This window comes from Ambystoma mexicanum, chromosome 4q, assembly GCF_040938575.1.
Source record: "Ambystoma mexicanum isolate Mex_15411 chromosome 4q, UKY_AmexF1_1, whole genome shotgun sequence".
NCBI lineage: Eukaryota > Metazoa > Chordata > Amphibia > Caudata > Ambystomatidae > Ambystoma > Ambystoma mexicanum.
This window is the reverse complement of record NC_090928.1, coordinates 796,341,357-796,354,773: the sequence shown is the minus strand read 5'-3', so window position 1 is coordinate 796,354,773 and position 13,417 is coordinate 796,341,357. Positions and strand designations below refer to the sequence as shown.

The window sequence follows — 13,417 nt, the reverse complement described above, 5'->3', positions numbered from 1 at the left end:
CCCAGAGTAGTTTCCTGCATTGGTTTTCTCTCACACTGTTCAGCTTCTCAACAATCTTTTCTCTTGATTAACAACCTTTGTAGCTACTTTGTTTCAAATCAACTTTGATTCCTAGCTACTACTGTAACGAGTAAACTGTGTGATACAATAATTCCCTTGAATCCTCCCGGGCTTCCCGTTCTCCCCGTTACCTTTGCTCTTGAAGGGGAATGTATTCGAAAGCCTTCTTCCTCGGGAACTCTCTCCTCTTGAGCCACTGACGCCATCTCTTCTCCTGGATCCGTCTCCTCTCGTTCTTCTGTTTCATTACAGTGTCGCAGTGTTCGGCTGCTCGCTTGCACTCACCGTGACCTTTTCCTGCTGATGTTAACGGTGACGTTATGCAGACCAGCTGTGCACCACGTACTTCCCCTCCATGATCTCGCCACCACCTCTTCCTGGGCTTCTGCTTTGACGGGTTCTCATGCTCTGTGTCCGCCACAAGTCTGGCGTTCCGTTCTGCAGTCTCCAGCAAGTTTGAAACTCGCACACTTACTGGTTCCTGACGTCTCCAGGTGTTATGCAGGATGGGGCCTCCCCCAGCTTGCATATGCTATCGTCTCTCTCCTCGTTGTCTTCTCATTCTCCTTCCTCTGGACTCGCACTCTTTAACATCCTTGTCCCAGTGAATGGCGCTTTCTGAATTAATATGCTCCTTTTGCATAAGATAACGATATCCATTAGGAGTTTCTTTGTCCCCAGTTCTGATACTTTATGGTTTCTGGCATTTTGAAACTTCCCATGTAGGCCATAGTAAGTATAGCTTAAGGGCGTTCCTCACGGGCAGTCCTTGTCCCCATAGAGGGAGTCTCTCCCTGTGAGGTCCCACTTGCCTCTACCCATAGGGAGGCTATTGCGGAGCGGGACCACCTCTTTTTTCTCACAGGGGGCTCCCTCTTGGGTAGAAGGGACGAATTCCCTTGATTTGTCACATTATGTGAATATTCTGCAATAACATGGTTATGCAACATAAAATGACTACAAATTAAAAAATGACAGACTCAGAAATTTGATCTTGAAAAGCTGATCAGGATTGGCTCCTTCAGATATTGTTGAGTCGTCACAGTTCTGCGCTGAACAGTGCACCAGCGTCATTTGCTCAGGTGCTCTAGCAGTAGCGAACTCTAGCCAACAATGTATTTGATAAGTGTCTCTTTATTGAAAAGCTAAGGGGCAGGAAACCCCTATTCTCAGCATGCAAGGTTCTTGTCAATTGCATCTGGCTTAGAAGTGTTAGAAGTGAATCCTGTTTTTAACATGCAATAATGTTTCTCTCAATTTGATCTTGGTATTATATATAAACTCTTGCTGTGCATCTCGTTTACTCAGCCAATTCTTTATTATAATACACTCCGGGTGAGCACTCGGTCTACGAACATGCAGAGTTGACACACAACACAACTATTCTTAGAATAGGCTGTTGGACATGCATGCATTCAAGCATTCATGGATATCAAATATCGAATGTTTCTCAATTTGCTCTGGAAGTTACTACCCAGTTTGCCATCAGGCATCATTGTCCCCATTTAAGGTTTCTCTGGCTTATTCAGAAACCTGGTAACAGTTTACCGGCATGCAGATTTATCTTCCAGTGCATGTCCTTGAATTCACTTTGTGACTTAAGATCCAATGTCGTCACACAATGAATGTCTCTCAGTTTTCTCTAGAACTTATACTCAATTTTCCAGAATGCAGCATTATCAGAAAATGAAAGTTCCTCTTGTTCACTCTGCGACTTAAGAGTTTATTTCCCAGCAAGACATGTTATCATCACAATAATAATTGTCTTGGTTTCCTTTGGAACTTAAAACTCAGCTTACCATTGTGTTCTAACTATTAATGACTCTCAATTTGTTGTAGGAATTACGACTTTGTTTCTTAGCATGCATCATTAACTCACACTGAATGTCACTCAAAGATTTACTTGCCAAGGTGGATTTGGGTCTTCTTCCCTCAGAAATAACTTTCATCTTTACTGTGTGCACTTCGCTCTCCTTACTCCTCATGGTGGTGTTGGTTGCGCCCCTTCCCTTGGAAGTGGGTGCTTGTCCACAGGCTCTTTTCCACTGACCTTGTCGAATTCTCCCTAGGTTTCACATATCCCTTTCTGTCTCAATCACTAGCTCCACGGCAAGTGGCCAAGGAATACTGTGCCTGGCTCTCATGATTCTGCTCCTATAGTGGCCCATGTGTAGGAACCCAAAAGCCACAGACAGACAGACACAAATAAAATACTTATCAATACTGCAGTTGCCTGTTGATCAGTCTCCTGAGGCCCTGGACGCATGCACAGGCACACATGGGACAGGGCGATGAAGGATCACACGGATGCTGACTGACTTCTCTGTTCCTTCTTCCAGCTCGGCTTAGGGGAGAAGTCATGCAAAACTGGGTGACATACTTAAGCCACACCTGCTCTTACTTGTGCATCAGTATGGACATCGGGTCACTGACCTAAGACCCCCCCCCCCCAATGACAGGAATGGCTAAGGCTGAGTGAAAGAGCCCTATGTCCTTCCCTGGGTAAAGCATTAACTGCCCAGCACAGGGAGGGGCACTGGTTGTGCCCTAGGTATCCGCCGGGCTTCCTGACTCTATGGGCTCTATTGTTAATTATAAAGGGGAGAGCTGCACGGAAGTGCACCTTTGATCCGGAGAGATGTACAGCAGAGTGCTTAGTGTCAAGACAACCCACCGTGTTTGAATTCAATGAATCCGCATAAAGATTCATTGCAAATGCAACTTGGAAAACTGCATCAAAATATGTAGTCATGAGCAAGTTTCAAACAGTCACTTGCTTCTTAATGATGCTGAAGTCTGCAGGACGGTTAGTGTCCTGAAATTAGGCCTCCAGCCCTTGGGATCAGTTTAAACATTTTTTTCCAACAAGAACACAAATTAAATACAAATTACTTAAATCATTACTTGGGGGTTATCAGAACATGTGGCTCCATTCTCAGGGAAGATGTTATAAAGAAGAGGACATCACTGGCAATAACTGAGAAGCCCAATCTAGGTGACGCAATATTATTTTAGCCACACTGGATGGTACATCAAATTAGCTATAAAGAAGTCTTCACTTGCTATAAAGAAGTCTTCCCTCACCAACGTCTGCATCATCTGGCCGTATCATTAACTACTCTATCATTAGTCAGTCTACATTAACCTATTCAAGTTTATTATTAATGTTTATACTGCCTGAACTCATCAGTAAAATCTTGTGAAGTTTTCGTACCATTTCCAATGCACTGGTGTGAACTGTGACTAAGTCCCATGTTTATGGCTGGGTGCCACCACCCACTCTGATGTAGAGGAAGGTACAGGCAGGTCTCTCCATGATTCCCAGTACATCACCAGCCTTAAAAGTATTACTCCATGCCTAGACCATGACCCCTCTTGTAGGGGCCAAGTAGGTATACAGAGGGGTTCCCCGGAAAGGTGACTTTCACAGCATACCCCATGGAAATTAAAATACAAAAGGGGTTGGAACTTTTAGCTCGATTTTGCATAATGCAGGAACCCAGGCTAAATATTTCTTAGATATAAAGCAGGGTAATCCAAATATAATGAGCCAAGCTGTGCAAAGTAATGAACCTCTAGTTATGACCGGTCTTGGAGTTCAAGCAACACAAGGAAGCCGACTCAGTGGTGATTCATAGGGGGTTGAAGGCTTCTGTTATACCGGACACATGCATATTTGGTAATACTGTTGATCTAGTCTTCGCTCTGGAGCAATCTATTACTCTGTACTCCCCTTCCCCTATTATCTGGTCTGACCACTATTTGGTCCCTTTCTTATTCCCTCTGCCTGCTCTGACTGTTGTGCAGCCTAAGCCAACTATCCTGAAACGCAGCTGGCACAGGGTCTTGGGTTCGTCCATATCGACTGCCTTGGCCACTCACTGTGGACAGCCCATGTCATGCTCCCTGTCTGCTTTGGAATCTGCCTTCTCAACCACTGCTGACCAAGTGGCTCCTCTTAGGATGTGCAAGCAAAAAGCACATCTGTCAGAGTCATGGTATACTGATCAGCTATGAGCTGAAAGGCTTCTGTGCAGACAGGCTGAGAGAAAGTGGTGTGCTGACTACTTGCCGGAAACTAAATCAGTATTCCGTCAACTACTCACTACCTACCATAAATCGGTTGTAGCGGCTAAGAAGGCGTTTTTTGCCCTCAAGGTTGAAGGAGCCCTTAATCAACCTAGAGCCCTTTTCCAGCTTGTTCAGTCCCTTTCTGACCCTGTAATGACTAGCACGCAGGTTACCCTTCTCAGGCGTTATGCAACTCTCTGTCATCCTTCTTTGTGTCTAAGATCGCTGCTATTCGTGATAATATTAATAACGATGTAGCGTGCCCTCCAGTCGCCAAAACATCGATTGAGCCCTCTGGTCCTCTTTCCCCACTTTCCTAGAATCAGATATTCTTGCTGGCATTCTTGGGTTGAAATCAGCGTCTCCCACTGACCCTATTCCGCTGGCGCTGCTGAAGGAAAACTCGAGGGCTATTATCTCTCAGGTTACTGCAGCCGTAAATGCCTCCTTTAGGGACGGTGTGATCCCACCCACACTTAAACACGCCCTTGTGATCCCTTTACTAAAAAACAACCTCACTTGATCCAGAGGTGTTAGCGAACTATCGGCCTATTTCTTTACTCCTGTTTCTTATGAAATTGTTGGAAGTCCTGGTTTCCCCTCTGCTTTCCACTTTCCAGGAATCCACATCTTACTTTGATTTATTTCAGTCTGGGTTCTAGCCTGGTAGGGGTACTGAATCAGTCCTAAACTCGGTGATCGATGACCTGGCCCGCTTGGTGGACAAGGGGGGTGTCGGTACAGTTGTTCTTTTAGATCTGTCCGCTGCGTTCGACACTGTCGACCATCCCACCCTCATCTCCCGGCTCTCTACTGCTGGGCTGTCTGGCAGAGTCCTGGACTGGTTTGTCTCCTTTCTGGCCCACCGCTCGCAATCAGTTTCTCTCCCTCCTTTTCGCTCCAGCCCAGTCTTACTATCCTGCGGTGTTCCGCAGATGTCTGCCCTCTCCCCGATTCTTTTCAACTTGTATATTGGCATCTTCTGGCTCTCATTCACTCCCATGGCTTCCGCTATTATTCCTATGCCGACGACACCCAAATTCTGGTTCGTCTTGACCTTAATCATGCCAATACGGCCAGTCGGTTTAGGTTGTGTCTTCAGGAGGTCGGGGAATGGATGTCATCAAATTGGCTCAAATAAATGGTAGCAAGACGGAGGTACTGGTGGTCGGCACCACCTCGCCTCTTCTTTATTGGCCCAATGATTGCAGCAGCATGTAAAAGTGGTCATTTTAAGCTGCGTATACTCCGGAAAGTCCTCCCTTTTGTACCAGAAACATGTCATGCTCCGGTGGTAGCAGCACTCGTCTTGAGTGGTCTAGATTACTGCAACTCACTGTATCTTGCCCAGCCCCGCTATGTGATTCATCCGTTACAGTTACTGTAGAACGGTGCTTGCAGAGCTATCCTTCGGCCCCTTATTGGAGCCCACATTACCCCTCGGCTGAGTCAGCCCCACTGGCTTCCGGTGGAAAAGAGGATATTGTTTAAATCCTTGTGTATGGTACATCCGGCTTTCAATGGCCTCGTGCTAGAATATAGTCAAGAAAAGTTCCCCCATTACGTACCTACATGATGTCTCTGCTCTCGCTCTGCTTTTCTGGTCAAGGTGCCCCAGTTTAGACTGACTCGTACTGGCGGCCATGCCTTTTCAGTGGCTGCCACCAAGGCCTGGAATGCTACTCCCCTGTCATTGCGGATGACAGTCGATCACCTTACCTTTCGGCGTATGCTCAAAACATCTGTGTTCTAATTTGTTATATGGTAGCTCTGTATTCATCCAAGCGCCAGGGTGCCTTCGGGTGTTTGTGCGCTCTATAAATACGTCTACATAACATAACATAACATAACAAAGGAATGTTATCGAGTTTACAGTTACTGAATGAGAGAAAGAGATCTACTAATGCTCTCCAACACCGAGGGACCACAGGATTTCCATCGGATGCAGACCCATCCCCACCCCCTTGTGGGCATGTGTGGAGCACGGCAGCCAAGAATAGAGACATACTTCACAAAGTGACAAGGATATAGACGGGACGCTTGCTTGCCTGCTTGAGAGCCTGCTCTCATCATCCTTGCAGAGACCCGACCAGAGCAGAGTTTCCCTTGCTAGCCCACATAGCCTCAGACAGCAGTTCACAGCACAACCCTGAACTCAATCCACGGACACCTGAATCCAGTATGACTCCAGGGGGAAAGGAGCTTTTGCAAGCAGACCCACCAAGAGCTCAGCTTGCATATCTAACACAGGTGGCAAAATTGCAGTTCAGGCAAACGAGCAATGGCAACAACTCTCACTCTCAGGATCCCCCTGAGCGGTTCATTATTTATCACTTAAATTGTGCCCTTATATGTAGATGTTTTAAAGGGGCAGGAACAACAAAAGATTGTGCAAGTCTAGACTGCATTGGGAATATTACCGATACAAGATTTAGATAGAATTGTGAATGCTATCTTGCTTCGCAAATAGACAGGTTTTTGAAAAGTGGCCAGTGCCATATTTGGATATAATTGTGAATATTAGTGGGCGTCATATATAGACAGGATTGTGAATATGAGCCAGTGCTGGATCTAGATAGAAATGCAGAGATATTCACGCGCCACATCTAGAAATAACGTGGACCTTTAGAACATCACTTCTAGATAGCGAGGCCAATACCCAACCCACTAACTATTTCACCCCTCTGCATACACGTCTCAAACTCTAACCAAACACAACCCATAACCCTAAAGCACAACAAACCGCACAAACTTCACTAAACCGCAACAACAAAACAAACCACAGAGCTTCGCAGAACACCACTCGACAGCTACCGACCGGAAAGCACCCCAACCATAGCGAACAGTGTTAACGCAACTGAAGCTGCCAACAGCACATCACTGCTCTCTTGCACTTATCCCAATCATTCCTACTAACAAAGCCCCCCACCCCCTTTCCTTTTCAGATCCGCCAGAGCGCCAGGGGACCACTCCGGTGGTGATAGTGCACAGTACAAATATCCATTAACATTTAACAAGTCAGAAGTTGGGGGCAAGAGGGGTTAGGTAGTGCGCAGGAGAGTGGCAGGAGGAAAGTGACAGGAAGGGGAAGGATTCCATCCAAGGGAAGAGGAGGAGAAGATTGGAGGGAAGGAGGAGAACATCAAAGGACGGGGAAGTTGGACAGTGGAAGAGATTAGACAAAGTGTTGGCTTTGATGCAGATCCCTAAAGAGACTGTGGACTTGGTGTGTGAGTAGTGTACTTGAGTCACACCTATAGACATCTTTGGGGCACTGCAAAGGGGTTAGGTCTAAGAATCACAGACCCTGCAAAGAAAATCACAAAATCTGATGCCAGACTCCATTTAGATGACCAAAGGTATCAGGGGACCTGATGTGAGCATCTTCTGCAAACAGCATGCCTCATCCTCACATCTAAGAAAGACAATATATCTACAGCTAGTGCCATGAAATAAGTGTGCAACACTTAAAACCTCAGAGACCATGAGTGACTATTCGTTTTCCCACCCGGAAGGCAGCATCTAAGGTAGAGAGGGAAAGGCTAAGGACTATGCCCATAAAGAGGGATTTATTATTGCTGTTGAAGCTAATTTGTGTGTGACAACATGAGTTAAACCCTAATCACGGTCTTCCACTGTTCTAATAAAAACCCTTGAAGGAAGGATAGCTCAGGGGCAAAGCATTTGTCTTGGAAGCAAGACAACGAGGCGAAACACAGGTTTGAATCCTGATCCCGCGCTTAGAAACCACTCGCTGGTTACTAAGAGCTTCTAAATGAACAATAAAATAAAACCTTTTATTCTAGTTTCAGGTTCTCTGTTGATCCCTCTATTGTGACCGGTGATAATGTAGTAAAGAGGATACATTTCAGCAGATCTTATTTGCAGATTGTTGGGTAATTCTGAAAACCTGACCAGAGGGTACCCTTTGGTGGGTTGACATGCTGACGCAATATTTTCATTACCTTTGCAGTGTTAGGCGAAACTATCTGGAATGATGGCCAGCGAGGCAAACATAATATGTACTGTCATTTTAATCGGTAAAACCAGAATGTGAAAATGACATACCTCATAAGAAGCCTGGTGTAAAGAATTCCAGCCGGAACAAGAATGTGATCCGTTGACGCTGGCTCCATGTCTTAGCAAAAGTTGTACAACATCAGAATGCTTATTTTCAACCGCTTGAAAGAGAATGGTAAAGAAAAAAATACAGTTATAACAATTATTTGACAATAAAATTAGTCTCATTTGGAGACCAACAATTTGTAGAAATAAGATGTAAAAGACCTTTACATACTTACCATTGAAATTAATGGAGCTTCCTGAAGGTGACCACAAAGGGTTAAATGTCAGGTTCTACAACACCTGAGAAGTGTGAAATTCAAATAAGACATGCTCCAACTCCACCTTTCATTTATTAATGTATTGGATATTTGTAAGGCGCCTATACAACAAATGGTGTTTCAAGGTGCCACAAGGCATAAAACGGGTGGGGGGGGGCAAGGGAGAAGATAACAATAACAGTCCTACTAGGCCTTGTGACATTCGGCTCGTGCAAGTGAAGGAACAAGAAGTGCTAGGGGAGGGGGCGGGGTAAGTGCCAGTCAGCATGAACGCCAAGTGCTAGGGTGTGGGAAGTGCAGGGTAAAGAGGAGAGAGCGCAAGTGAGTGGAGGAGGGGGGCAACAGCGGCTAAATTAGTGCTTTGGGGTGGCCAGGGGGGCAAGTGCCAGGGAATTGCATGGGAGGCAGGTGGTGTGGGTCACATGCTAAGTGCAAGAGAAGGTGGTAGGGAGGGGGGACTGGTGCCCTGTAGAGCTCAGAGGGAACCAGACAACCTGTCACTGTGGCAGATGGCAGTGTTAGCAGGGGAGGGGGTGAGGGAAGGAAGAAGAAGATCCAGCTCAAGCCTGAGGGGGGCAGGGAGACTATGCCAGGGGGAGGCTCGTGCGGAGGAGAGAGAGATCTACCCCCATTCTGTGCTTAGCAAAGCGTCTGATCTGCAGAGTTGGCGCTAGAAGGAACAAGTTACTTACCTGTAACTGTTGTTCTCCAGCATGGGGTCTGGCATGGATTCACATGCTCATGAATATTCCCCGTCGTCAGGCTGGGAATCCTCAGTAAAGAAAAAATCAGTATCAGTTTCGTTTCTGATCTGTCTTTCTTAGTAGTAACCAATCACTGATCTCTGGGTCATACTGCCCCCAGCCAATGACTGCCCTCTCCCTAAGCCCCGCCTCTGGCATCCATCCTCAGATTTGGTAGCACGCCAAGTGGCAGTATGACCAAGTGAAGAGCCGCAGAGGGGTAGGTGGGAGGGTTCGCATGTGAATCCATGCCAGACCTATGCTGGAGAACAACAGTTACAGGTAAGTAACTTGTTCCTTCTCCAGCATGGGGTCTGGCATGGATTCACATGCTCATGAATAAAAGAATACATAGCAGTATACACATGCACAACCACGGGAGGTGGCAACAGGCTCAACATTAAGCAATACAACAACTCAACATTAAGCATCTCTTACCTCCTCACCAGGCTCACCTTAAGCGAACAGGTTGCGCAGCACTGCTTGGCCGACCCTGGACTCCCTCCTGGAGTCCCGATCGACGCAGTACAATCTTGTGAAGGTGTGGGTCGACCTCCACGTAGCAGCCCTGCAGATGTCCAGCAGGGGCACACCAGACAGGAACGCCGTGGTAGCAGCGATCGCTCTGGTCGAATGGGCTCTCGGACGGCCGGGCAGCGGTCGGTTTGCCAACTGGTGACAATGCATGATGCAGCCGGAGAGCCATCTGGAAATGGAAGTCTTCGAGAGAGCCTTCCCTTGATTCACAGACCCAAAGTTCACAAATAGTTGTGACGTCTTCCGAAAACTCTTTGTGCGGTCCACGTAGAACTTCTGCGCTCTAGCTACATCCAGCGAGTGCAAAGTCCTCTCAGCCGGCGTTGAAGGCGACGGGAAGAAAACTGGTAACACCAAGGGCTCGTTGAGGTGGAAGTCCGACGGCACCTTGGGCATGAAGGAGGGGTGCGTCCTCAGCACTACCCTCGTGTCATGAAAAGTCAAGTATGGAGGCTTGCAAGATAGGGCCTGAATCTCTCCCACTCGTCGTGCAGAGGTGATGGCCACGAGGAACGCTGTCTTCCATGACAGGAACTTCAAAGGCGCCGAATGCATAGGCTCGAATGGGGCTCCCATGAGCCTGGTCAGCACCACATTAAGTTCCCACGCCGGGGCAGGGGCCTTCACCGGCGGGAATGATCGGAATAGTCCCTTCATAAATTCCTTTACCAGGCGATGAGACCACAAGGACGCCCATCCCGTAGTCCTGGTATATCGGGAGATGGCAGCCAGATGTATTTTTATGGAGGCGTGAACCAGTCCAGCTTTGGCCAGCAACAGTAAGTACGGTAGCACTTGAGGGGCCGTAATCCGCAGAGGGTTAATCTTCTGTGCTCGGCACCAGGCAGAGAACCTCTTCCATTTATGACCGTAACACTTGAGAGTTGAGGACGCCCTGGCCTTTGCAAGAACCTCTCTGCAGTCAGCCGGGATATCGTACCCTCCAAACTCTAGTGCTGCAGGAGCCAGGCCTGCAAGTTCAGCGACTGTGGGTCATGGTGTAGAATGGCACCTCCTTCTCTGGAGAGAAGATCTGTGTCCGCCGGCAGCCTGACTGGCGGGGACGTTGACAAGTCCAGAAGGTCCGGGAACCAGACCTGCCTCGGCCACGCCGGTGCGACGAGGATCATCCTGCACCTGGACTTCTTGAGCTGGCTGATGAGGCGGAGCAGCAACGGCAATGGAGGGAACGCGTATAGAAACAGGCCATCCCAAGGGAATGAGAAAGCATCGCCCATGCTCCTCAGCTGTGGGAACCTGCTGGCGAACCTCTGGCACTTGGAGTTCTTCACCGTCGCGAACAGGTCGATCTGGGGATTGCCCCATCGTTGGAAGAGTCGATCCACTTGATCCTGGCGCAGTTCCCACTCGTGGCACGAGCGCAGCTCCCTGCTGAGTGAGTCGGCGATGGTGTTTTTTATTCCTGCCAGGTGGAAGAGAACCAGAAACATCCCCTGGGCGACGGCCCAGTGCCACAGATCCTGGGCCTCCTTGGATAGGGCTGGGGATCTGGTGCCCCCCTGCTTCCGTATGTAGAACATCGTGGTGGTGTTGTCGGTGAAGATCCTCACCACTTTGTCCTTGAGGGACGGGACGAACGACTTGAGCGCCCAGAACACTGCACGGAGCTCCAAGATGTTGATGTGAAGAGACCTCTCCTCCGGGAGCCAAAGGCCTCTTAAGTGGAGATCTCCGGTGTGGGCCCCCCAACCCTCCAGAGAGGCGTCCGTAGTCACCATCTCCTGAAATGCCGGGGTTTGAAAGTCCATGCCCGTCGTGAGGTGAGCCCGGGTGCCCCACCATAGGATCGCCCGACGGAACTCCTCGTCGAGGGGGATCCTGTCCTCGAAGCAGCCCCTCGCCTGAAACCAGCAGGCATCGAACTCCTGTAGCGGATGCATCCGAAGTCTGCAAAGGGGTACAAGGTAGATGCATGAGGACATCATCCCGAGAAGGGACTTGATGGACCTCACCCTGGCCACGTCCGTGGCTAACAGTCGCGGTACCTTGCCCAGGATGGTCTTGGTCCTCTCCTCTGAAGGGGAGGCCAATTGCTCCACTGTATCGAGCTTTGCCCCCAAAAACAGTGCTACTTGCGACGGAACCAGGTGGTAGTTGATGGAGAACCCCAGCTCTGGGAGCAACCGGACGGCCCTCGCCGTATGATCGACGGCGAGTTCCCTTGACCTTGCCCGGATTAGCCAGTCGTCCAGTTAGGGGTAGACGTGGATCCCCTGCAGGCGCAGTCGCGCCGCCACTGGTGCCAGGCACTTGGTGAACACCCTGGGTGCCAAACGGTAGGGCTCTGAATTGGTAGTGGAGTCCTTGAACCACGAACCTGAGGAACTTCCTGTGCCTTTTTAGAATGGAGATGTGGAAGTAAGCATCCTCCAGGTCCAACGACGATAGGAAGTCGCCTTCCTCCAGCTGTCCCAGCACGTGCTGGAGGGTGACCATCCTGAATTTCTGCGCCTTGATGTATTTGTTTAACCAACGCAGGTCTAGGATGGGGCGCCAACCGCTTGTCTTCTTTCTGACGAGGAAGTACCTTGAGTATACTCCGGAGCCCCGGAGCCTCCTGGGGACGAGCTCGATGGCACCTTTCTTGGAGCATCGACTTTACCTCCAACAGCAGTTGAGGGACGTGATTCTCCTTCCTGGCCACGGGAGGAATGCGAGGGCACTTCTTTAGGAATTCCAGCGAGTGCCCGTTGGCCAGGGTGTCCAACACCCAACGATCGGTGGAGATGGACTCCCACACCCTGATGAACTTCGTCAGCCGGCCTCCCACTGGGGTGCTTCGGTGGGGGCCCGACAACCCGGCCGGGTCAGTCTTGCTTGGAAGCGGCCTTGCCGCCTTGGCCTCCTTGGCGACGACGGCGGGAACCCCCTTGCTTGCTGCGACCTCTGTAGGCCTCCTGGGAAGAGGAGCGGGCCGCCTGGCGGTAGGTGGAGGAGCCACCGTTGGATCTTTGGAGGCACCCTGTCTGCCTCCAGGGCTCCGAAAGGGCCGTCACTGCTGAAGCACCCCAAGGGACCGGGCCGTATCCGAGTCGGTCTTGATGGCCTGTAGAGACTCATCCACCGCCTTACCAAAGAGGTTGTTGCCCTCGAACGGCATGTCCAACACTCTGGTCTGGGTGTCCTGGCGAAAGTCTGTCGCCTTGAGCCATCCTCGTCGTCGGAGGCAAACTCCATTGCCCAGTTGGCGAAATCCGGTATCGGCAATGTCCGTTGCCACCGTAATGGCGTGATCCGACGCCACCTCGCCCTCCTGCAGAATCTCTAGGGCCTCCGCCCTTTTGTCATCAGGCAGGAAATCTAGCAGGGGAGCTATCTTAAACCAGAGCTCCCTGTCATAGCGGGCCACGATCGCTAAGGCATTGGCCGCCTTAATCGTCGTCGCCGCCGACGAGATGACTCGTCGTCCCATAGAGTCCAACTTCTTACCCTCGCTGTCCGCCGGGGAAGTGGAAGTTGAAGCCGCCGCGCCCGCTGCCTTCTTCTTAGCCGCTGCCGAGACGACCGAGTCTGGCATGGGCTGGGCCCTGAGGCACAAGGGGGCGGCATCAGGGACTCGGTACTTCTTCTCGTACCTGTCCCTCTTGGCGGGTGTCGTGGCAGGGTTCTTGAGGACAGCAAGCCCCTTGTCCCAGATGTCGG

At 49.7% G+C, this 13,417-nt stretch overlaps 1 protein-coding gene across 2 annotated transcripts in view; it reads right to left on the bottom strand.

The window, feature by feature from the left end:
• The window catches only part of ASB3 (ankyrin repeat and SOCS box containing 3), a 1,206,585-nt gene that overhangs the window by 870,258 nt on the left and 322,910 nt on the right, over positions 1-13,417 (bottom strand). For both annotated transcript variants that reach the window (XM_069608363.1, XM_069608362.1), the window contains exon 5: positions 8,200-8,312. In XM_069608363.1, coding sequence (XP_069464464.1) covers positions 8,200-8,312 — 113 coding nt within the window. The remainder of the gene's footprint in view (positions 1-8,199; positions 8,313-13,417) is intronic.